At 32.3% G+C, this 26,231-nt stretch overlaps 1 protein-coding gene across 3 annotated transcripts in view; it reads left to right on the forward strand.

Moving 5' to 3' along the window:
* The window catches only part of dsb (scavenger receptor class B member debris buster), a 288,594-nt gene that overhangs the window by 169,467 nt on the left and 92,896 nt on the right, over positions 1 to 26,231 (forward strand). For all 3 annotated transcript variants that reach the window (XM_089647775.1, XM_089647777.1, XM_089647776.1), the window contains one exon: positions 18,009 to 18,478. In XM_089647775.1, the coding sequence (XP_089503901.1) occupies positions 18,334 to 18,478 (145 nt within the window). In that variant the 5' untranslated portion in view covers positions 18,009 to 18,333. The remainder of the gene's footprint in view (positions 1 to 18,008; positions 18,479 to 26,231) is intronic.

A 26,231-nucleotide genomic window follows, 5' to 3' on the forward strand; every position in this document is an offset into this window, starting at 1 on the left:
CTCGTGGGTACCGGTCTGTAAAAAATGTATCACGGTTACGAATTTTTCGGAATAAATTAAAATGTGAGCCTCCAACAAATTTCTGATATTAGAGTCATGTCACTAGTAACCTTACCCAATCTTCAAATAGTGTTATCGTAAGCTAGCATACGTAAAGTTTTTTTTTGCCTTCTTTATTTTTTTATTCTATTTTTTTACTTGTACCTACAATAAACTAAATACATGCTACTTGGTGGACACCTCCGTTAGTTCAAAATATACAAGAACAACTTTTTTATTTAAGTTATTTTTAAGGTTATACACATCAATTTAATATTGAAGAAGAAGATAATACTCTAAATGAAAAATGAAACAGAACAAAGCACAGAAAATAAAAAAGATAAAGGTCACAACTAGGAATCGAACCCAGGATATCTTTTCTTAACGGGACAGGCGTCTTAACATATTGGGACCTTTCTATTAAAGTTCTTATTTGTCGATCTCATATTTCAAATTCAAAATTAACAATTGCATCTTCAACTAATTTTTCCCTATATTTTTGGCAGCTACCTTTCTAAATAGGTATAGGTATCAATAATCATCCCTTATAAATAAAAATCGGATATGTTTATCCTAAACACTATCCAGGTTACAACCAATTTCATTAGAAATATTGCGAATAATTATTAAATTATTATATATTATTTCACCCAAAGTATCTGTGATAAAATTGGTCTAACCTTATCTACACAGACACGCCCATGAGATACTTTTGTAGGTTACTCTCTTCAGCGCCTTATCATTGTATTATTTTTTTCCGAAATAAATATCATGCAAATATGTACGCCCCATAAATAGTACAGAATAAATTTAAATCCTGCCTTACTCAGTATCGCTTCTGCATCAACTCAATTCATTCCCAACTCATAAAAAATCGCAATCCACCTCCAATGATGTCACAAACGAAGACAACGCATCATACCCCGTCTGGCGAAGAAAGCGAAATAGCAAGTGGATACCCGCGGAGACAGTGTCGGTACCAGTGCCAGATCTGGCCTACTTTCCGACATCGTTACGTCATATGCCGTAACACAACATACTTCCGCCACAAACCGGTATGGCGTGTTTCTCTGGACTGCTGACTGCTGCAACAGACTATAACCACTGATACATGCTTACAGCCTTACTACAGACCAAGTAAAGCCTTTACACGTTGGTACGGGTTCTACTCGATGACAAAGCGCATATCGTATCAGCAGGGCCGTCGCGAGAGGTTCAAACACTGTCTTTCTATTTGTAAAAATTCAAAACATTTTTTTATGATGGTGGTTCATCTCGGAATTTTGGGTATCTGTGGCCTTGGTTTTTGGAGGGATAAAGCGCTAATTCTTACAAACTTATGAACGACAAACCTCTTTTTAAATTAGGTATATGAATATGCCTTTACCAACCTGATATTTTTGTACAAAATTTTAAATAATGCATTTGATTGTCCGGAATTGCTTGCATTGATAAGCTTTCAGATTCCACTGCGTAATACTACTAGAAGCCACATGCATTCCTCATTGCCCAGAATACTAATGGAGTGAAATAATTATACCAAGTCAGTTGACATCTTTAATTTATCACTACGACAATACAAAAGATTTTTACTGGGGCAGTTCAGTTAGGTAAAATTCAGTATAATTTTTATGATATGTATAATTAAATTTCTGAATGGTGTTCACATGATGCGACATATGATATTCTGGCTTAGATAGAATTCCATGATTCGGTTTAATTCACATAATAAACTAGCTATACCCTGCCGCGCATTGCTGTGGCATATTCTATCTGTGTAGATAGAGACACAATAGCGCGTATCGCTTTTTACATCCAACAAAAATGTTTTTACCTGCGACAATTGAAATCTATATAATTTTTTTAATTAGTTTTGACAATTGTGATTCGTACCAAAGCTCTCGCAAATACAATTACATTTAACATGGTTGACACTATCACTAATTACAGACAAACACAACATTGATGACATAATGGATGGTAAAATATAATAAGTACATTAAAACACACTCGTATTTGAATGAATAGTTTTATCAAAATTTCAAAGTAATCGGAGAAGAACTTTCGGAGATTTAAGATTTTGAACAAACGAACATTTACATTTTTATTTACAGTGGCCACTACGCTTATATCAAAGAGGCCACTCCTATAAAATAAAATGATTTCATTCCTATTATTTTTTCAAATTATTACTGTAGCCAGAAATAGCACATTATATATAGTGGAAATAATACTGTAATGGTAAGTATGGTTACAAGAGATGGGAGGGAAAATTGTTTCTGATATTTGAGGTAGTTCAAAATAATGACAGTGAGAGTGAAGACATGAAATTTTAGGGCCTTGTTGGACTTAATTTCTATATATAATTATTCAGTTTTCGAATTTTCTTATTCCGTTTTGTAATTCACGGACAGAAATATTTTTAAAGACACAATGTTGGACCTCCTCTAAAATCGGGCGCCCGTGAGCCAAGTATTGCATATGTGGATGCGACGCCCCTGTTCATCGCACACTCTAAATACTACAGTAGTACACATTTCAGCATGAATGCATCGATGCACAATGAACTATAAACCGTGCTATTTCTACGTCTTACATTTTATAATACTGCTTAAGTATTTCACCGGCCAGGCTATTATTCTATTGCACCTCCAATGTCGAGCAACGTAGTTTGGAGTTATGCTTTAATTAATGGAATATTATGTGCTTGTTTTTTTTGGTAATTATAAATAAAAATGTAACGATTATCATACTTGGAGTAGATCGCGTGCATTGTGCGGTCTTGAAGAAGATAACATCGACAAATCTCAACGGAACAATGAAACAGATTCAAGATCATAAAATAAAAATAAAAAGAAACGGTTGTGATTGTTGACAGATTTTTTTATCTCTCAGTATGACAAGAGAATCTAGGTTCGAGCTCCAATTGTACCTTTTGACCTTTTTAATTTTCTTTGTCCTTATCTGTTTCAAATTTTCATTAATTATTTTAATGAATGCTTTTTTTCTAAGTTTACCAACCTTTTAAATAACCATACTTTAAAATCTATATAATTTTAATGACGTTAGATAACTATGAAGAATTATAAATCCGTTTATACTAAGTTGGTTATAACTTACACGGGTACCTTATTCATAAAATCTTATAAAACCGCTCTATTTCGCACCTTCTCTATCGTTTTATTTTACATTTCAACCATTGACTATTGAATATATATAAAATATTTAATATCTCTTATTAATTTAATGTGTTTTAAATGTATCAGAGCTGATAAACAAATATCTACCCTGCTTTTTTTATCAGTTGTACAATTTAAAATACGTTTTTAGAAAATCCAATTTATAAATTGAATATTAATAAACGAATAAGTCCTGACAGTAGACAGCTTTAAAAAAGAAGGTTATAATATTCAATTATTTGCTTAGTTAAATTATAGTCCTAATCTTTACATGTAATTTCACGAGGGAGGTTAAATCAATCTTTCTGAGCCAGGTTTTGACAAGGATAAATTATTTGTCCTTACGCAAGTCCCACGCCAAATAATACAAACTCAACCACAAGATTATCAACAAACACTCAAGCTTTGCCCCTAAAAGCGTGCCTCGTATTTCTTGTTACGTCTATTCTATGTGCGACAACTTTTCCTTAATTTGTACTGAAAAATAGTCGGATCTAATGGAAACTCACATTTTTTGAAAGTCACAAAATAAATAAAATTGGCACATTTGTAAAACTATTATGTGCCTAGAGCTGCACAATCAGAGTCGCTATTAGGAACTAATATCTCGTCAAAACGTGTTCCACTATTAAAACGCGATAATTGGTGCGCGTGGACCGGATTTCGTAGATTCCGGTCGTTCGCTGTTAGAGCATTTTAAGCGTTGGAGGTTAATTGGACTAATTGGGCGTACAAGTTTGGAGCTTTTTTTTTTCGCTTCACGTCTCATCTAAATATAATATATCAATATTTTTGTGTGCATATTCGTATCTTATACATTTCTTTAATTTTTGTTGCTAAGCTAACAATGCGTTTTTACATTAACAGGATATACATACGCAGAGGAGGCACTGAGATAAAAAATTTCCATCGGGGTAGGCCATCTTTGAGGTTGTCTTTATAAGGATGAGTGTGTCCAAGAGTGACAGGCGTATGAATCCATCCCTCCCACTGCGGTGCAAGGCAAGTAATATAATATATTTGTCATAATGTTTTGTCCAACGTGTAAACACGTATGTACGAGTACACTATCACAAAAAAATTGCGATTATTGACAAAGTATCAATTGATTGACAATAAAATAATACACAAAATGAAAATATTATAGAAAATTTGACGGTGATCGTTTACTATTTGGATTTGTAGCGATCAAAATGAACTTTAAGCTGCTCTCCTCTACAATCGGTATTTTGGAGATACGATAGTTTACGTGGGAGGGGTCGATATAGTTATATAAACATAAGATTTCCACGCGGGTTCTATTATGACATAAGTGCCGTTGCTTCTTTCACTTGTCACTAGCCACTCGCCGAGATAGAAGCAAATGCGATAAATGATCGTCACTAAGCGGCTTTTAACTCGCAAGTTTACTATGGTATAAAGTGAAATGAGTTACCTAACTCTTTGTGCGTTTATAGATCACCACTTGTTGTACAATAATGTACTTGCTGAGTATTTTCCAATCCACATAGCTACTATGAAACGATTCAATTTTGAATATTACTAATTTATAAAGAATCTCTTCAAATTTTCAGTTATCCTGTTAAAAACGAGATTGCAGGCCCTTAACGAATGAATTGATCGGTTTCCTAATAAGTTTTTAGTAAAATATAATATATGAAAGCAATATCACTGTGTCGAAACACGTTTTCATAAAAATCTAAATATTTCCGCATTTCGTCATTGTATATTATCAAGGTAAATGCAGGTGAATTAAATTAGGACTTAACAAAAAGTTAATCAGGAAAAGGCCTGCAATCCAGTGTTTAACTGGATTACCAATAATTTTAAGAGATTTTTAATAAATTAGCAAAAATAATTTTTCTCCGTGTAAGTGTTGACATCATAAATTCTCCTAAACACTAAATTCTGGAAAACCCTGCCTTTGTGTGGTCTGTAGAAATAAGATATGAAACAATTATATCGAAATGTTTTTCATTAGTCCCGAAATCGTTAAATTGAAAACTTAACTCTTTTTATCTATTTATACGACAACAAACTTCAACTATAGAGCCGGTCCACGAATAAAATTGGAACAAAGTTTAAATTTCCTAAATATGTGGATTCAGCATATTCGTATTGGAACCTGACCGACAAATAAACGTAGAGTTTGAAATGAAAAAAAAACAGTTAGAGGTAATGTCTATCAATCATAGTCTCACTAATATGTCACCTGTCAGGTGTGTGTTTCCTATAACCTCTCAATGACAGCATAATTACCACTAATGGTAACGTGACAGTTCAAGGTATACAAAATTGATTATTAAAAGCGATTGCATTATTTGCAATTCTTGGAAGCTTTAAGATAGAAAATATTTAAATAATGGATATAAAAGTGCATCTACAGGATGGAGGCGGGTACGGGTACCGCCGCCCCGAGAGCCACTTATTGGATAACCAACACCTCTACCATGGGTCACCCCAAGTGGTTCGCTATACTTGTCTATTTTGGGAGGCGGGTATGTATCCATTCATTGGATAACGCACATGTGGAAGTCTCAGCAAGTGGTTCGCTACGTTTGTTGATTAAGCAGGGGTGCCCGGATTCATGGGGTGTCAGTTTGTCCGGGTCCTGGCGATTGATGCATCAGCCTACCAACTGAGTGGCAGACCGGACCGGTAGAGACTGTTTGAGGGAGATCTTAAGACCTCCCTAACAGGACTCTCTAGACCCATCGTCTTGCACCGCAGCAGGAGGGATGAATTCATACATCGGTTATTCCTGGACCCCAAGATCTACCCAATCATCATACCTTTTCCTTCCCAGAACTTCTTCCACTTCCTTTCATAAAACGACCCTCAAAGATGACATTGACCCTGAGGAAAAATTCTTTTTCTCAGGGCCTTCTGTGTGGATCTTTGTTTAAAAAAATTCACGAAATACTCCGAACAAGAAGTTTAATTTATTTATACATTTTTAGAAGAATATAATTAAATAATATGAAGACAATAGGTCAATAGGACAATATGTGTTACCAAACCTAAATTTTAAAATAAGATTGGTTTGGTGTAAATACAAATTATGAGTCAAATATGAAATTATTAAAGCTTTCGCCATACCGATAAGACGATTGAACGTCCTACATCGGTTCACAGCAATAACCGCTTTAAAACTAATGAAAAAGAACAAGTAACTTCCAGCATACAATTGTTCGTGCAATATGTTTTTTGTTGTTGTTTTTTTTTGTGTAATCCTATTACAATACACATGAAATACACAATCTTTAAAAGAAACATTTTACGATAACCGATATTTTAGAGTTATTGCCACAAATAACTTTTGAAATCTTCAAGGCCAATGTTGACAATACCAAGAGACCTAGAGGTATCATTTAGCAGCACCATACCTCTTGTCATGCTATGCTGGGCCATAACGTTCTGGCCTAGCATGTTTGATAATTTCGTAATAAAATGCATAACTTTGTTGCAAAATAAATGGTATATCAGTATAACTGTATAAAGTGTTTTCATTTTGATAGCTTCTTGAGAGATGTCCTGAACTCACGATCCCTGAGATTGTAATAAATATGGCTAGTGTATTCTACATTATATAGTTTTTAACAGAATGGATGGAGTTAAATACTTCGAAACGAATACAATTTTACTCTATTTTTATAATTACAAAATATGTAATGATATTTATTTAAGGACTACCTTACGACTTACCTAAAGTGACGTAAAATAGCAGATAAGTGAGGGAAACCCTGTTATATCAGCAACGTAATAAAAAGTAATTATGCATTGCGGTTTAGTTGAGCCATATTAAAGAAATATCAATGCATAAATTAATAACGAGTGCTTTTATAGTTGAATAATGTTCTCTTCTCATCTGGTGAAGCGAATTACTTTCCATTGGCAAATATGCGCCAGTTAATTGAAACGTAAATTACACTCATCTCGTTCTGGTATTACACATAACACCATTGTAATCTTACTAATGTACCAATAATCTTATTAGTTTTTAATATTGCAAAAATAGTGATTATACGCACCCTGTAATATTCATTTTATGGACCACAAAGTTATTGAATTATTTGTCAAACTAAGATTTGGCGTATATTTATTTTAAGCTTTGTCTTCACACTTCTACATATATAAAAATATTTTATGAACCACAAAGAAAATATATTTTATGGACCACAAAGTTACTAAATTACTTGTATTTGTCAAACTCCGATTTAGCTTTCATTTATTTTAAGCTTCGTAATATTACCTACTTTGGATAGAACAAGATAACATTAAGTAATCAAAAAATATACCGCAGCGATTATGTAACGCATTATTTTTATAAGTAACAAAAACATTTTCAATAGTAGCTCTAGCATCAAGCACTTTGCACGGTTTTCTGAAGAAAAATTTTTGCTTAACCCAACTGTTTTCAATTCATGGTCTCATTTTGTAAATGTTTCCTATAAATTATATTATTGCTGACGTGCGGGGCGTCCCATTTTGTACATATTCCTGATAAGGTATTGTTTCCCTCCCACTTCCCATGTTGTAAAGGTTCCCACTAAACTATTGTTTCCCCCGCACTTCCCATGTTGTAAAGGTTCCCAATAAACTATTGTTTCCCCCGCACTTCCCATGTTGTAAAGGTTCCCAATAAACTATTGTTTCCCCCGCACTTCCCATGTTGTAAAGGTTCCCGATAAACTATTGTTTCCCCCGCACTTCCCATTTTGTAAAAGTTCCCGATAAACTATTGTTTTACCGCACTTCCCGTGCAGTTTTTTCTTCTCCAACGCTCAATAAATTAATATTTCTTTCTTCTGAATGATTCTTCTGAAACCGACTAAGAGTGCAAACAATTCTATTTTCATATCTCATCTTATCTTTTCCACCATAAGCCCTAAAAAAATCCTAAATAAGTCGCATTATTGTTGAAATTTCTACTGTCTGTTATTTTTGAACTAAAAAATTCTTTACAATGTAATATAATAAGAAATGAAAAAAGTTATATTGTTTAAAACCCCACCCATTGCTTCGCTGACCCTTGCTCTTTTCAAAAATAAAATACCCATCACTCAACAAGGTTGTATTAAAAAATATGGTGAATAACGCAGACTGACAAAGCAAAACAGAAAGCACCCGACGACTATCGAACCCGCGACCTCGCCAACTGAAAGCAACGGCTGACAGCGAGGCCGTTCTGTCCAGCGGTGATAATATAACCCATATCAGTGGCATACCATCCTCAAATATTTATTATTTTTTAATTAGCATTTTTAGAAGGCGATCTGCGGTAAACACAATTCGGCTCGATGAATATAAAACATTACAACATTGCAAACACTTTTCATTAACGTTAATTAATAAAAATATATCCATTATTTAACTTAAGTGAGTGTTTACTTATAACTTATCATTATTAACGATTCAGATATGGTCTAACTATCTCCCGTAAACACGGCCATATACCCACTGTCCATCGTGCTATCTCCCTTATTCTTTTGACAGTAGCGCAGACCATTTGGCTAGAAATATCCCCATATGGTAATGTAGATGACTGAATGATGAGCTATAGTGACTCGCAATTTTGCTACGCGCTGCGTACTAGAGCCATCGGCCCAGCTCGTCAGAGCTACATCGTCGTCGGTCGACCGGCACTATTTTCAGCTTTAGTGTCTTTGGATGTTCAGTGATGTATCTTAGTTTTACATTATGTCTCCGGGGATCTGAACTCTCTTCCTATCACTCTTAGCCTAGTTTCTTGAACCAGTTACCCAATGAGTGGGTTTTTGGCGATGTCTTCTGGTTAAAGTAACGTCACTCTTTAGGTATGTGAAACTTCTTCAAGACAGGACAATGTTACCATAGATGAATGGTTTTTTTCTTTTCTCATTTCCCAAAGTTATTGGTGCTATCCATTCCCAACTCCCAATAACTGCATACTTCTCATTAAGTAGCAGTATCTTGTTAGTAATCTTACTAGCTCTCTAATAGCGGGTTCAGACGAATTAACTTTAGTTGTTCATCGTTAGGATTTCTAACTAAAAACTTTATCAACTTTGTTTTTCCTTTGAAGGTTCATACTTGTCAATTTACTTTCAAGTGTCGAGTTGATCAACTAAAATCGAAACGTCTGAAATCGCTATTACCCTGTTCGTATTAAGTAGCTATTTGGCTAGTGTAGAGTCGGAACTGTCAATGAGCAAAATCATGATTTGTATGTAATATGTGAGTTTTCACTAGCTACTACTTCGTCTCGCGGTGACATTATTAATCGAGTTTAAAACATTGCAAATATGTTCCGACACTAATGCTTATATTTTTTTTTATTTTATAGCTCAAAAATACACTGAAAAACATTTTTCGCAAGGGAATCAAAACTCGTTCCAATTCAAATCAAGTGCTATAAATATTTAGGAAACCTTAAGTAAAAGGTACCTAAAATTAAAAATTTAAAAAAGTTATTTTGAAAAGGTAATATTTACGTGTCATGTTGTTTCCCTTTACTGATGAAAAATCGAAATTTATTTTGAATAAACTGAAAAAATTCTAAACCATAAAATGAATATAGGTACCCAGTTAAATTTGAATAATAGTTTTTAAGGTGTTATGTAGAATAAAATACCTATGCACTAAATGTGGACACAATAATGCGGGACATAGAGGGTTAACATCAAAGAGTAAACAACTTATCTAGTGGAAATAATTATTTTACATTTCTGGAATGGAAAACTACGTCGCGGTTCTATGTTATAATTGTGACAAAGTGCGTCATGATAATCTAGTAATATTTCTAGTGTTACATAAAACCATGTTATAGTTTTTCCGGAGGGCAGGGAATAATATATTTTAGTATAATATAATTCTAGGAGTGTTACATCGCTTTGGTAACAACATATTAAATTGTTTTATTTGCTTGACAGTTCATTTATAAGACAATGGTAGAATGATTGCTCCCAACGTGCAGCTTCACGGAGAAAAATGACTATTGCTATTTTACGAATCTCTTAAAATTATTTGTATTCCAGTTAAAAACGGGATTGCAGGTCGTTTTCTGAGTAAATTTTACTAAATTCACAATATTTTGCAACACGTGTTCATGCATCTGCATTTTCCTTGACAAAATAATAAAAGACATATAATGACAAAATGCGAAAATATTAGGATTTTTACACGTGTTTAGACATTCATAATTTACTAAAATTTTATCAGGATTTTTATCAATTCATTCCTTAAGGGCCTGCAATCCCGTTTTTAACAGAATTACCAATAATTTGAAGAGTTTCTTAATAAATTACCAATACTTATTTTGTCATTCGCCATACCGACTTTATACCAATGACGGGGTGTTTCACAGAATTTGAACAATTCATCAAATTTCAAATCTGATTTTCAAGTTCTGTGAAGGTTCTATTCAAGTTCTGTTATAATTCCAGTTTTGTGAAACAACTGGCCAATAATGGTATGATAACCTTCACAGAATTTTTTAAATTCTGTTAAAGAACCCGTCTTAAATCTTCAAATTAGGTCATATCCATTATATAATTTTAAAAATAATATTTTAAATTAAATTTTTCTCAAATCTTGAACATGAAATTAGATTATCGAAACAAAAACCTCTAAATAAAAAAAACCTAAAAACAAAATATTTTTCAATTAAAATTATGAATCGCAATAAATAGCAATTCACACACATAACACAAAAATTAGATTACTAAAAAAGGACAAAATCAATACCGAAAATATTTTATTCTTCAAAGGGATGAAATATTATAATTCGATGCCGGAAACCATTAAACTACCCCAATTAATATTTCAATAAATATTATAAGAACCATGTACGGAGAATAATGCTTCTGTTAAAAAAGTGACAGCTTGCCAACTTCCGGATAAAATGTTAGTCATTCATTATATATTGAGAACACGTGTTCTTTTCCTAAAAGATATCATGACGGAATGCGACAACATCAGTGTCAATATCAATATCATTATTTGTATGAACACGTGTTCCGCCGTCCTCATAGAACATTTGCTTTTGACTTATACTTTTCATTCATTATAACTACAGTCCTGTTTTAACAGGAAAACGAATAATTCGAACAGATTTTTAGTAAATTAGCAGTATTTTATTTTTGTAAGTTTTCTAGGTGTATTAAGCAAAATAAACTGTGGTAGTGTGCAATTTATAATGAATAATAATTAGTTAACTTAAATGCACAAATAAATAACTATGCACTGACGAATGTAGGTACGTACTTTGTAACTGAAAAAAAACATTCTGACGTGATGACTTTAGAGCAAATATGACAACAAAAACTGCGTACACTGGCATCATTTTGGAGGGTAAGCAATTTTTTGCGAATTGTTGATACAGCTTTGCAAAATACGGAGAATCGTCAAACAAATTGAATTTCCTATTCGTTACAATATCTCAGTAACTTCTGACAGAGAACGTCAACCAGTGATCAATGAACGTATCCAATAATCTTTCCACTGATCTCTATGTGTTGATCTATTGTGACATATTATTATTTATTACTTATCCGAGTCGTTTTGGACCATGATTTCTAAAAATATAATAACATGGAATTTTTTCACGTTGCATAACAGCAGGGTAATAAAGGAACGGGTTTTTAACCGCAATTGCAGAATTCCGCATAAGTTTAGCTGATGTGCATTTCTTTGGAATGCGGTTTAAATTATTTTTTATGAGGCATGGCCTATTTTATCCGCTTCTGGAAAACAGAACGGTGTAGCCCGAGCCATACCTACGTACTTATCCTAAAGGCAATGCGTCCGGTTTTCAAATAATCTGAAATTGGGTGGGAGTAAATAGAATCATATAAATAAGTCGTCTCAACGTGGTTTAACCACAGTTTAAAAATAATGAACGCTCAAACAGCTATCACAATAATAAAATAAATATAATAAAAGATAAGATATAATATCTCCTAATCCGATGTCTTCACAGATAATTTTAACCGGAGGTTGCAGAGCTGTGATAATGCAATCGTTACATTATTAATTTGAGTATTTAGTTCTCAACTTCCATTGGTTTTAGATCTCTGTAAAAACAGAACACATTTTCATAACGTTTGTTGAACATTGATTTGTTTTGTCACACCAAACAAAAAAGGTCACGTTTGGCCATTTTAAGTCAAACAAAAAGTATTTTTGAATATTACCTGCGTCAATGCGATCAATTTGATATTTTCAGATACAAAATGTTTTTAAAAATGAATATTATTGGAGACGTTTTTTCGTATATTATTGACAGTTTGATCATTAGGTTTTTTCTGCTTAAATTATTTACATTCAGTCGATTACTAAAATGCCTTCCTAAGTTTTTCATAACATATAAAATCTTATGGAATAATATCATTTGGAAAATATATAATGGACGGTTCAAATGTTTATAAAAGCTAATGATGTCTTAATTCCTTGGTTAAACTCTTTATCCAACATATAAAAAAGGATCACAACAAACTGTTCATGTTTTTTTTTCAAAAATATTAACAAAGTTACTAAACATTGCTATGTAATGATTTTTATAGTAACAGTTCTTATATTGTTAATATTGTTATTATATACAATTCTTGAACTAATTTGTACAACAGAACTCTTTAAGATAACTTGTATTATGTCGTTCTTACTCAGTTTATTATTTTATATACTGTAAACTTATATGTGTACTACTGAACAACTTACCTTTAACAATATACATACATATAATATAATATGCAAAAACTTTCAAGGCGTGAATAAATGAAAAAAATTATCAATTCTTTTAACTAATTGACAAATTCAAGATGTTTTGCGTAATCTTTAGCGTAAAATGGTACAGAAAAATATTATTTTTACCTAAAATGCTTATCAACCCATTATTCAATGTTATTTTTATATTTTGTGTATTATTTATATTTTATTTGTCCTACCCACTCATCCCTTGCAAATAAATATTTATAATAAATTTTAACGTTATTTTAAGGCCACTTGGGAGTCGAGTATAGGTACCGCCGCCCCGGGAACCATTTATTGGATAACCAACATCTCTGCCATAGGTCACCCGGATCGCTACGTTTGGTAGCTTAGCAGGAGTGTCCGGGTTCATGAGTTTGTTCGGGACTTTGCGGCGGATACGTTTGCCAGCCAACTGCGTGGTGGTCTTGATCGGGAGAGGCTGGTTGAGGGACACCGTTCGAACTGTCTAACAGGTCTTTCCAATTCCAACTAGTCTGTCACCCCTCGCCACACTGACCCCCAGATTTCTATCCACCCGTTATATATATTTCCTTCACAGAACTTCCTTTCCTTTCTTTCCTAAAAAAGACCCTCCAAACATCATGCCCAAAATGAGGAAAATTATTATCCTCAAGGCCTCTCGAGTGGAACAAATTTAAAAAATACATATCTGGTTAATTTATTGTCTACCATTTTCCACCATCAAACGCAACGAGCTTGCAATTTAAATCAAGAATACTGTCCTCATTTCAAGGTCATTTTAATAGTTAAGCTATATTTAATTATTCACTAACGATGATAGGTCATGGTAAAATAAACAAAGATACTTATTTTTAATATAGATCAAGAAGATTTTGTGAATATGTCATCATCATCATCACTTTTGGCTCTACAACCCTTGGTGGGTCTAGGCCTCCTCGAGAGTCTTCCTCCACTCATCTCGGTCCCGCGCCAGCTCTCTCCAGTTTCGAAGCTCCAAGGCAGACAAATCTTTGAGGACGTTGTCGCTCCATCTTAACCTTGGCCTTTCCAGGCTCCTTCTCCCTATCGGTCTTGAGCTCAGCAGGGACTTTGGTTCTTGATGCTCGGTCATTCTCTCCACATGACCTAGCCACCGAAGTCTTCCCAGTTTTATGAACTTTGTGACGTTTAGCTCCTTAAACAGAGTATAGAGCTCATTGTTATAACGTCTGCGCCAAAATCTATTTTCTAGAACCGGTCCGAAGATGCGCCTCAAAATTTTCCTTTCAAAAACGTCCAGTGCTTGCTCATTTTTCTTAGTTAGAACCCACGTCTCAGCTGCGTACGTAAGCACTGGTCTAATTAGTGTTTTGTACACTAATACCTTGGTGGTTCTGGAAAGCAGTCTGGATTTTTGTGAATATGTAACGAACACAAAGTTTTACTCATTAAAAAAAATGTTTGTTTGTGAATATGTAACGAACATTTTTGTTTAATAAGTAAAACTTTGTATGACCAATGTTCGGAAATTCGGGATTCTGGGTTGCGAATAACCTGCCAATATTTTAATTCCCACTGTTGGCGTAATAATCCAATTATATATTTATTTTTATTTGCTCTTCATTTACGTAATCTTTGATCTTGTTATTTCTGTTGTTTGCATTTATTAAGGCGTAATTATATTTAATGACCACAATAAATAATTGATCTTCGTTCCGCGGAGTTAACCTAGTCAAGACAAAAGTAAAGCAAAGGTAAATATTGCGAACAATCACGTAATAATATTATTTATTTTTAACTACTAATGAGTTCCTATTATTGGCTAAGAATTTTATATTAACTTCTTAAAATGACCCTGTTTAGGAAACATTTAAATTTGTTTGAATAATATAGTGTTATTATTCATTAGCATTTATAATAACAGCTTTCTACTCACAGAGCTATAAATATAGTAGAGAAGTTATTTTTAAACGTGTTCCACCAGCGATAATCACTACATGTAGACCAGTTTTTTTGGTTTCCGATCGTTCGGCGTTGGAGGCCAAATCGACGTACGAAAGTGGAACCAATTTTTTCACTGGATGTCTCATCTAAATATTATAGGTACCTACACAAAGTTTAAGTACCCTAAAGTTTAAGTTTAGACTTACGGAATTCAATACTTCGTTTGTGTGAAAGCACCATGAAACAGTACATGATTATTACTTCAATGGTGAAAACCAGAGATAAATGAAGAAACCATGTTCATTTCATGCTCATCTAACCTCAAAAGACTCAAGACTCATCGCGTTTTTATATTTATTTTCAAGTTTTCACATGTCTGGTAACATTTTTTTTCATTATTGTAATAAATTTATACAAATGAAGTCATTTTACACAATTTTTATAATCTTTCTGCCATCGTAAACGCATAAAAAAAGTTTTCCGTTCCCAAAATCCTCTGAAAATGACTAATTCCTTTAATCTTCGAAGAGATAACTATCGGATCAAATCAGCATAAATAATATATCTTTGCAGCGTTTATTTCCTGGGATATCTTAAAGTGACATTTATTAACTATTAATGGTAACATTTTTAACAATTCCGCCAGACTTTATTCTGAAAATTGCCACTGCAGTTCTCATAGCGTCTTTCTCATAACGTTGTGAAAAGTTTATACAACTAATAAACAACCGTGTAGTGTAGGTGAAAACCTTTGTAATAGAAACTGACATAAAATAGTTCATGGAAAGATATATACATCCAGCCAAAGAGGGTTATAAATATGTAGTTTAAACATGAAATTTCCTGTCGAATTTCGGAATATTTAATATATATATGGTAAACTAAATGTGCTATATATATTTCGTCTTTTTGCAGATGTCGTAAAAATAAATACCATTTTATAAACTACGTCAACTTATATTTTTTTAATTGAAATATACTTTACTATTTTAATTTCAAAAATGAAAAAAAAAATAAAACAACACAGGTACAGTTTTTTTCCAAATGTCGAAAAATTATAGAAAATACGAAATTTAGAAAAAACTTTCCATCAATTTAGGGAATCTGCAAGAAAGCTGTCACTTCACTTTTTATCTTGTTATAAGTTTTTATTTTGTTAAAATAATTAATTTTTTTTGTTTATGCTTCCTAGGGTTTATATTTGCCTACACAGGCACAAGGCGTTTATGTTATTAAAAAACCCCACATTCATAGAATTGTTATTTAATTATAACAGTCAATTAAAAAATTCAGTCTGCTGAAACTCCTTCGGAGCACAGTTAAAGACATTTTTTGTTGGTACCAACTCGAATTAGTCTCGTGTAGTCTTTATTCAATGTATAAGCAAACACCGTATAACGTTTGGGAATTGATTTTTTTATTAGTTAAGACTGTTAATATTTTTCACCTAAGATAGATATTTATCTGAATAATATTTTTTTTTACTTTCCGGTCAGAAACGATTGATAAGAGTGATTAATTAATTACGTGAACACCTTAAACATAAGCAATTGTGATACTACATTTTTTACAAGCTTATAATATTTATGACAGTTTGTTATTTAACCTTGACGAAACTTTTTCTAAAACATCACACACCTAACATGATAATAAATAATAATTTTAAAGAATTTTTAAGAATTAATTGTACAGAAATACAGGGTGTCCGGGGGGTAAAGTTCTCTTCGGGTGTGATTCTACAAGATAGTAAAAGTAAAAATTTTAAACAACTTTTTTCTAAATTCTAACATTTTAAGGTAGTTTTTAGGTAAATAAATTGAATTGTACGGGACAAAATATTCTACCAAGGAAAAGTATTTTTGTATCGGAAAATAAACATTGTAATTTCTTTAAGTAAGTCTTTTTGAATTACTAGTCGTCTAGCCCAGACCCGTGAAAAATAACGTAATATTATAATTGTATAAGATTTATTAGTGATAAATTTTGCTCCAAACTTCAAACATTGCAACATCTCGCAAAACATGAACTATAAATGTATTTTTATAACTAATTTATTGCAATTCTCAATTGGTGCAATAATCGGTTTCAATTTTGAAATCCAAGTTACTGAGCTTATTTTTTTTATTTTATTTATTTAGGAAAACCAACAGATTTTTTACACAGTGAAATAATAAACTATAAACAATACAAATAATATCTAATGACAGGTTTTCGCTTAAACATAAAATTATAACAACAAACTAAGGGTCCAGTACCCGTGGGCAAAAATATTTTCTAAATTGTAAATATTAAATAAAATTAAAATAACATAGGATATAAGAACACAAATAAATGACAATATATCAATTTTATCTTCATTGACAACACCAATAATCACTAATATATGTATATACCTACAACTAAACTGAACAAATGTTTGTAAATTGAATCACATGCAACTGGACAGGGTTCATATCAACAACATGATAACTTGCAGTATGTTATTAATAATTATTTAAGTCAAAGCTTAATGCTAAATCATTTTTTTTATTAATCTTTATAACGAATTGGTGTATATTATGAATACCAAAAAATATGTTATAGATAAATTAAAGGTTTTCCTATTGTTTTGCTTGAGTAGAATACAAATAAAAAACAAATTACTCAATGAAAAATATAAATGTAAACTACTAAAAAATATTTTTTAAATGTTCCTCAACTACACGAAAATATGTCAATATCATTAAAATTCTTATTATATATGGTACACGCTCTGAATATAAAAGCGTTTTGTCTGAGATTAGTAGAAATATTTTAAAGATGAAAAAGTAAATATAAAAACTTTTACCTTTTATATATATTTAGTTAAAAGTAAGTTAAAAGTTCATTAAACCGGAGAGTTACAGTTAAGGCCACAATCTAAATTAATGTTTTAAGGTTAAATCTTGTTCAACGAATGTAAAATATTGACATATTTAAAAAAAAATGTTTTAATGAATATTTCGAAACCTCGTAACAATTCCTATGGCGTTTCTAATTCATAAAATATTCATAAGATGACATCCTTATTTTTATTGAAAATTTATGCAATCGATTCCCAGTCTCATAATAATACCAGAGTTTTTTCAATTGAAGGTTCACCAACCCAATATTAATTCTTATTTTTTATTGTTTCAGGAATAAATCATCATAACTGCTAAAGTGTCACCAGTGACGAGTAGTGGAACAATAAAATATGGTTACAAAACTGAAACTAACTAAATGTAGTGTAAAAAGTAAAAACAACACTAAAAAATTCGATACTAATCATAGCTTAGAACTTGGAACTCAAAATATTATAAAAATATTTTCAAAAAAGTTATAGTATCCACTTTTGTGATTTGCCAAAATTGTGATTCTAAAAACAAGTGCCTTAATTTTTTTAGTATCAAAGTGATTGTGATCTGTGATAGACGCTTATTCAAATTTAACTAGAAGTGTAAACAGTCGTAAGATTTCAGCAATGGGCTTACATAAGCAGTATTTGCGGGTGGGACAGAGTGCTAGGAATAAATTGTTTGGGATAAATCCTGAAAATGGATTTGCGGAAAGGACCGGATCAACACCACTGAGCATGCTGATTTCAGAACAAGGGAAAATCAATCATGGTGAGTCATTAATACATATTTCATTATATTGTTTTTAAAACTATGTATTAGACTAGGATTTTTTTTTCTTCTGACGCGATATCTATTTGCCGTGTAGGTACTGATGCACGCCATTACTGATGAGATAAACCAATAGAAGTGCAGTGAGAAAACTTACTGATATAAAATACTTTTAATTTAGTAAAAATCTGGTAAAATTATTTGTTTTCCTGTTTAAAACGGGACTGTAGGTCTTTGACGAATCAATTGTAGAGTTCTTAAAAAAGTATCACTTAGAAGCGATTTTTTTATGCGGGTGACGGAACACGTGCTCATATAAATATTTATATTGATATTGACATACTGGTATTGTCGCATTCCATCGTGACATTTACTAGGAAAAGAGCCCATGATCTCCATCTAAAAATAGCTGATATTTTAACCGGTAAATGTCAGGCTATCGTTTTTTGAACAGGATCATTTTTATCCGTGTGTGCTGTGGGCGTGACCGTTTTCCCGAAGTAGGCTCATTTTTACTCCGTGTTTGCTGTGGGCGTGCCCGTTTTCCCGAAGTAGGCTCAATTTTTCTCCGTGTGTGCTGTGGGCTTGACCGTTTTCCCGAAGTAGGATTATTTTTTCTATACTTCTCGTGAAATGAATCATATTATATTATCAAATACCAAAATTCTCTTTTGGATAGAATTTTATATTCAATATGCTGACCTAGTAGTCGAAAGGTTTCATATAAATTGACGACAACTGTTTTCTTTCAAATTTGTATAAATCACACTTTTAAAGATTGTATTCAGTGCAGTCCACTATGTGTACGTGAGTTTTCTGTGCGAGAAAGAGAACAAGTTAAAATAATGCTACGTTCACTCTAGAATTTGAGGGAAGCAAGTAAGATGTACAGCGTACGCAATGGTTAGTCACCTAGCAGCGGTTAGTTAGTAATAAATAAAATAAAAACGATTACAGATACCGAAACTTAAATACCTTGACCGGTCGGTGGCCGAGTTGACATCGCGCTTGGGTCCCACTCGGGCGTAGTGTGTTCAATTCCTCGGCTGGCTAAGTCCTCCATCACAACACAAGCAACATTTTCAGCTTACTGTGGTGGTAGTAGGAGATTTTCAAATATTGTCAGGTTATTCGTAACCCGGGAATGTTTGTCTTTCTTTTTAAAAAATTATAAAAAAAAAATTATAATTATCAATAAATTCTTCAGATTTGTCCATAAAATATTTAGTTATCTATAATATCGTGAACTATGAAAAGGGGCTGACAGATTACGCTATACGCCTCATGGCTTGGCCTATTTCAGCATGTTCCTCGCCATACAATCCCAATAGGAATATATGGCGATCGATAAGCTGAAATAGGCCAAGCCACGAAAATATAGCGCGCTTATAGGGTTGTCTGTCACAGGCTTAATTATTTTTGCAGTAGATCGACTCATTTTCCCATGAAAAAGATACTAAGGCGCTTACAAATAAACATGTTTTAAATTTTACATATCTGATAAATAATCGTTTACGATACATAAATAGTTGTTTATCAGTTGAGAAAAATTAAACATGTTAAGTTTGCAACTGTACCTAATATATTTATGGATATGATTTTCTGAAGAGATGAGTACTCCAGGAATTGTTTCTTTGTGTCATGATTTAGACTTTGTAATTATCTGAAGAATCCATATTTATGTAACATTGTTTTTTAATAATCGTATTATCACTTGCACATAAAGTCAATAGATGTCGCAAATTAAAATAAAAATAAGATATTTTTATCTAAGACACTGTCTAGATTGCATTTCGTCCGAGTTGAATCTTGCGATCATACGTAAAGATAGAAGCCAATAAAAATGGGCGGTGAAAAAAATGAAGACAATCTCGGTAGTTCTTATTCGAAGTATGATACAGTTAAACATGACCTAAGGAGATAGGCTCCTGGGTTCGAGTCCTAGATGTGACCGTAACTTTTATGATTTTTCTGTATCAAATATTTGTTTAGAAATTGCTAATATTATCTTCAATAGTATAAATTTAAAAATGCCCTGAGATAGATACTGCAAGGTTGTCTGAAATGTTACTACTAGAATTGTAAGGGCGCAACACGTTTCAATAAGTTAAAAGATAACAAATATTTGCTAAAACATTATAGAATAAAATTATAGAATTTTTCTTTAAAAGAAAACACTTTGCATAAAAATTAAAATGTTATATTTTTGTGACTTTGGTTAAATATAACATTTTACGTACAGCAAAAATATTTTTTTTTAATTCATTTATTTATAAAATAATATCTCGTGTTAATTACGCTTAGTAAATAAGTACTCTCATGTAGTGCTACATGCTAGTAATTTATCCGATTAATGTATTTAGTCTTATAATAAATTAAATTGTATTACATTTACAGTTTTCGTATGTTTGATTTATATATGTGAAAAACCCAGCTGAGAGTAATATAAAATCAATAAATATTTTTTTAAACTACTGAGTAAAACTCTAATTTTATAAAATTCTCCTGTTTGTATAAATAATAAAATAATTAATAAATATTTTTAAGCGTACAAAAATAATAAATTAAAACATACACATGCATAATATTATTTACACAGCTGTTCCTCCATTTTGAACTGCTCTGAAACTAATCGATCTTTTTTTTTAAATGATTCTGTTTTTACAAAAAAAACTTTTGTTTTTTCACTGGTTTTCGAACGTAGGGGTCAATGATTTGACAAAGGAGCTTACAAGTCTAAAGTTTAATCTAAACAAACTGAAGGTTACATCACGTATTAACCAAGTTTTTTTTAAATCATTGTTTTGAACGCCTTAAGTCTTGCATCTGTAATTTCGTCACCGTGGACCTCCGTTCTTATTGTTTATTTGCAGACAAAATAATTGAATGTTGTTCACACTAAAATACTGGAAAGTTGGAAAATTGTAACAACAGCGAAAAAAAAACTTCGAAAAAGACGTCATTAAAAAAGTAACAAAACAATTAATTAAAAACTCTATAATATTTACTGTTTCAATGACTGTGGTCATTTATTTAAATTGTAAAGATTGGTTATTTATTAGAGCCTTGTATAAAATTACTATTATAAACGTATAATTATCGCATATGATTTGCTACTTCTATGCAATGTGAATAATGAACACATCCATAGTGCTTCGACTATGTTGGTATAGGAAAACCACAACAATTATGATGTGAAATTAACTGCAGATGAACGCAATAAATTTATATATCAAAATCATCCGCTGTTTTAAGGAACATTGTATGTAATTTTTTTTCGTAAATGAATGCAAATCTTGGATCTGAAAATTAACCCGTTTCCCGACATCCGATCGAGCTGATACTCAGCAGATAGATTCGTTATCGATCACTACACATTATATCAACTATAAAAATATCACTGTATCTTCTATAAACATGCGGACATATACGCATTTCTCTAAAATCTGAGGAAATTACAGCTGTTAATTTACAAAATAAATGCCGGTCCTACCAAGTTAGGATTTACTTGAATTAATATTGATTTGAAGTTGTTAGAGCGGTTGACTCTAGTCCCTGGGGAGGAAAGTTCAATCCTCAGTCAAACCAAAAAACATGTATTATTTTTTTTTTGATACGTTAAAATAGATGTATTGTAGATATTTAAAAAGTTGTTTTTTTTCGAATTGATTTTTTCTAATGCTCTATTAATATCCTTGCGATTTTAAATTATAACAATTACGGACTTTTATGTATTTTATTTAATATAAAGTCATGATCCAGCATATCCCAGCCCATTTAAATATATATATGCATGCAATCAAAGCACTCGTTTTTTTAAATTTTTTTATTTAAAAAAATCTCAAAGTGCCAACTACGGTGCAATAAATTACACTAAAAATACGCACATAATAATATGACACATTTATTTCAATAATAAATACACATAAAACTACTGGAAAACACGCGTGATATGAATTTAGTCTTTCCAAATAAAAATAAATCATAATTATACAATTAATAGGATGATAATAAATAAAAATAAAATTGATAACAAATAATTATAAGCAATAATTAGTCACCTGAAATATCAATACAAATTGAAAATATCTCCCGAGTAAAAACAAATGCCGCCAACGGGAATTGAACCCGTGCCTTCTGATGTCCGGTCAGGTGCTCTGAACCACTGAGCTATGTCGGCTTTTTTCCAACCCGCCAAATAATTCAATATTTACTAGCACCTCAATCAAAAAATTACTGCTTATTATATTTTTTCACCTGTAAACAACCAATTTTATCTTTGGTTACGGCGATTTTGGATTAGGTGACTAATTATTGCTTTTAATTACTTGTTATCCTTTATGCTATGCATAAAACCTTGTCTTATAAACATTAGTTTATCATGAAAAATAAGAAAATTGATGTTGCTTGTGGGAATTTATTTGTTTTCGCAAATGTTATCAAATTAAATTTACTAGTGATTCGCAAAAATGTCAGGTTGCTTAAATATTTTCCGTTTTTATTCTTTTATTGGTTTATTTAATACATTACAAATAATGATCAAAGCCAAAACATTCAAATCATACAAAACAAACATTGTGGCATTTAATTCTTTTAACTTCTGTTTGCCATGTTAATATTTTGCTTAGTATTTGTATCGTCCTTTTAAGAGAGTATAATTTAGAATCGAATTGTTTCTTAATGGCTTTAGCCTTGTGATCCATTGAAAAGCCAGGAACCCACTTACCCAATATTTCAATTTGTGTTGCTGACTTCGAATAGTTGTTTGTGTGGGATATTGAAATAAACTTTTTTTTTAAACATGTTTCTAGACTGTATGAAGGATTACTGCACCCTTCAAAAGGATTACAACTACAATAATTTATTTCACACAGACAACTCAACCAATTTAAAAAATATATCGAAAGGCCCAGAACCTTGACAAGGATGAAATTGAGAGTGACCTCCTTACCGAGATGTGAATGCGCTCGCTTACTTTCTCGCGATCCTGGGTTCGATGATCGTACTTGCCCAATAACAAAATGAAATCGTAACATTCAACACGCGGAAACGTATCACGCATAGTGGTGTAGATTAAACTCATATATCGCACGTCAGGATATTATCCAAATTATAAATGGCTCAGCGAGCTGACTGACAAATTAATTAAAAAAGTGATTATATTTTTTCTATAGATCCATGACTCGAATGACCCCGTTTGAGGTCGCATATTTTAATAAGTGTTCTACTAAATAAAACAGCTTTGGGTTTTTACGTGAAATTTTTAAAACGTATGCATTATATTTAAAGTATCGTAATTTAAAGTTCAACCACCAAAAAATAAATAAATAAAAACTTTTTTCAGCGAACTATAAATCATATAACCTACCCTGTGATTAAAAATAAATATTTTTTTTAATTTAAAATATAAATTTAATATTAAAAATATATTTAAATTTTGTGGTTATACATAGCAAATTAATTGTTTTATTTTCATTAGTACGTCAAACGACAAGGTGACTATTTTGTGCCTAAAATAATAAAATATATGTAAAATAAAACAAAATAAATATTACAAATTACAAAGACTTAAAATATCGTTGCGTGCATCCCTCTTTGCACCGGAGTAGGGGAGTGCTGAAAAATTGATATTTCGAAGTTCCATAGCTCACAGCGGAAATGTCATTATTCAGTGAAAATAGGGATGTTTTCAAATTTATTTTCGTTACTATTTGCTTTTTTCCAAAATTTCTAAAAGCTCTATCGTAGGCAATCAGCATGCTCAAATGAGTACAATACATTTGTAAATACAACGGGAAATTTCGCTGTGGGAGACATTCTCACTGTCAACAAATCTGTTTCAATTTTGAAAAGGGCAATTAAAATTATCACTGAATCACTTCTCCAAACACTTTTTTTTATATTAACTCCACACAGGAGGCCCTGAAGAAAATTATTTCCCTCAGGGCCTATGTCATCTTTGGGGATGCTGTGTGGAGGGTCTTTTTGTGGAGAGGAAGGAGTGAACATGGGTCTTGAAGAGTTTCATGTTGTAGGAGGGAGGAAACACAGAGGCGGGCAGTTCGTTCCACAGCCGAGCTGTTGAACTTAAGAACGAATCGTAGAAGCGACCCGTTCTCATGTGACAAATGTCAACCGTGTACAAATGTTGGGCGCGCGTTTGGCGTGTATCCCGACTACGCACCGATGGCGCTAGTTCCTCAGAGCATCTTCCATTGTAATACCGATAGAACAAGGACAGCATACCTACCTGACGCCTGTGCTCTAAAGATTGTAGTCCGTCTGTTAAGATTGGGGAATCTATCAAACGGACCGCCCGTTTCTGCACAGAGTCAAGGGTTTTTTTCAGGTATTTAAACACTTCCGAATTTGAAAATTATGTCACTTTAATTCAGATCGAAAGTTCTAGAGTTCATTGAATCGTAATCATCATATTATTTGTAAAAAGTTGAGATTATATTGATCCTCGCTGGGATTTCCTAACGCAAAATGAATCATCACAAAAACGGCGCTGTACAAATTATCCCATTTTCATTATCACGACTGGAGGTTTATGACAGTTTCAACTCGGCGTTTTACGACAATAATAATACTCCAATCTTTGAGTTAAAAAAGTTTACAGCTTAAAAATTAGTTACCAGCCATTATTAAATATCATGTTCTGGTTTCGTGGGCTTATTATTTATTTATTATTCTTTGGGAAATTACAGGTGGAATTTTACAATTTTTTTACATTTACACCAAGTAAATATTTAGATTAAATAATATTTGTCGATTTCCGCCTTGTGTTTAGAAAATTAGAAATAACAGAACCAAATTAGATAAAACTAAAAGAAAAATCACAGGCCGGATGTACATTTATCGATTGTGATTAAATATCATTCAGATTATCATCAGAATGTCATTAACGTCAGAGAGCGGTTTTTTTATCTGAGCATTATATCTTACTTGTTCTGTTTCATTCCAAAGTGCAATTCTATCACTTGAATCACATTTCTTGGCTCTTTTTGACGTAAGAGTTTTTTTTAAACCGAGAAACTTAAAAAAATCACTTTAACCAAAAACACCTGTATTTGAATCGTTTTCAAGACAAATTTCTAGATGTATGATGTAGGAGGAACTTTCATCTTTTGAGGGGTATGATAAATCTAAGGCGTTTGGTGATTTAGCAGGGGTGCCCTGGTTCATCAGGTGAGGTGAGTTCAAGATGCGCCTGCTCACCAGCTGCGTGGCGTGCCAGGTCAGAAAAATCTGGTTTGGGGAGACCATTTGACCTCTCCAACTGGTATCTTGACCCATCGCCTTGCGTCGCAGGGGAGGGATATATTTATTCGTCCTTCACTACTGGACACACTGATTCCTAGATTCCTACCCACCCCTCATACCTCTTTCCTTCCCAGAACTTCCGCTCCTTTCTTGCCTTTAAAAAAGCCTGTGGGGATATTGAAAAAAAAGCGTAGTGCGTTCTGAAAACTACAAAGCATCAGTGAGTTACAAGATTTAGCGGAAATCTAGTTAATAACTATTCTTATGCGTAGTTGCATTTTCCTTTGCCACTGCCCCAATTGGTGGTCAACATCATCAAGAATAACGCACGAATGGATATTGCCAGTAGAAATAAATCATCTTATTTGGGTAATTTTTCATCCCCATTGCCGTAACTGATAATTTGTTCTTTAACTACCTTTTTTGTCAAATTCATGCAACCGTTTACTTGGAGCGTCTCAAATCAACTTGAATTGGAAAATGTTGT

The sequence above is a fragment of the Hesperophylax consimilis genome, chromosome 27 (genome assembly GCF_061612785.1).
Source record: "Hesperophylax consimilis isolate HC1 chromosome 27, BYU_Hcon_1.0, whole genome shotgun sequence".
Taxonomy (NCBI): Eukaryota; Metazoa; Arthropoda; class Insecta; order Trichoptera; family Limnephilidae; genus Hesperophylax; species Hesperophylax consimilis.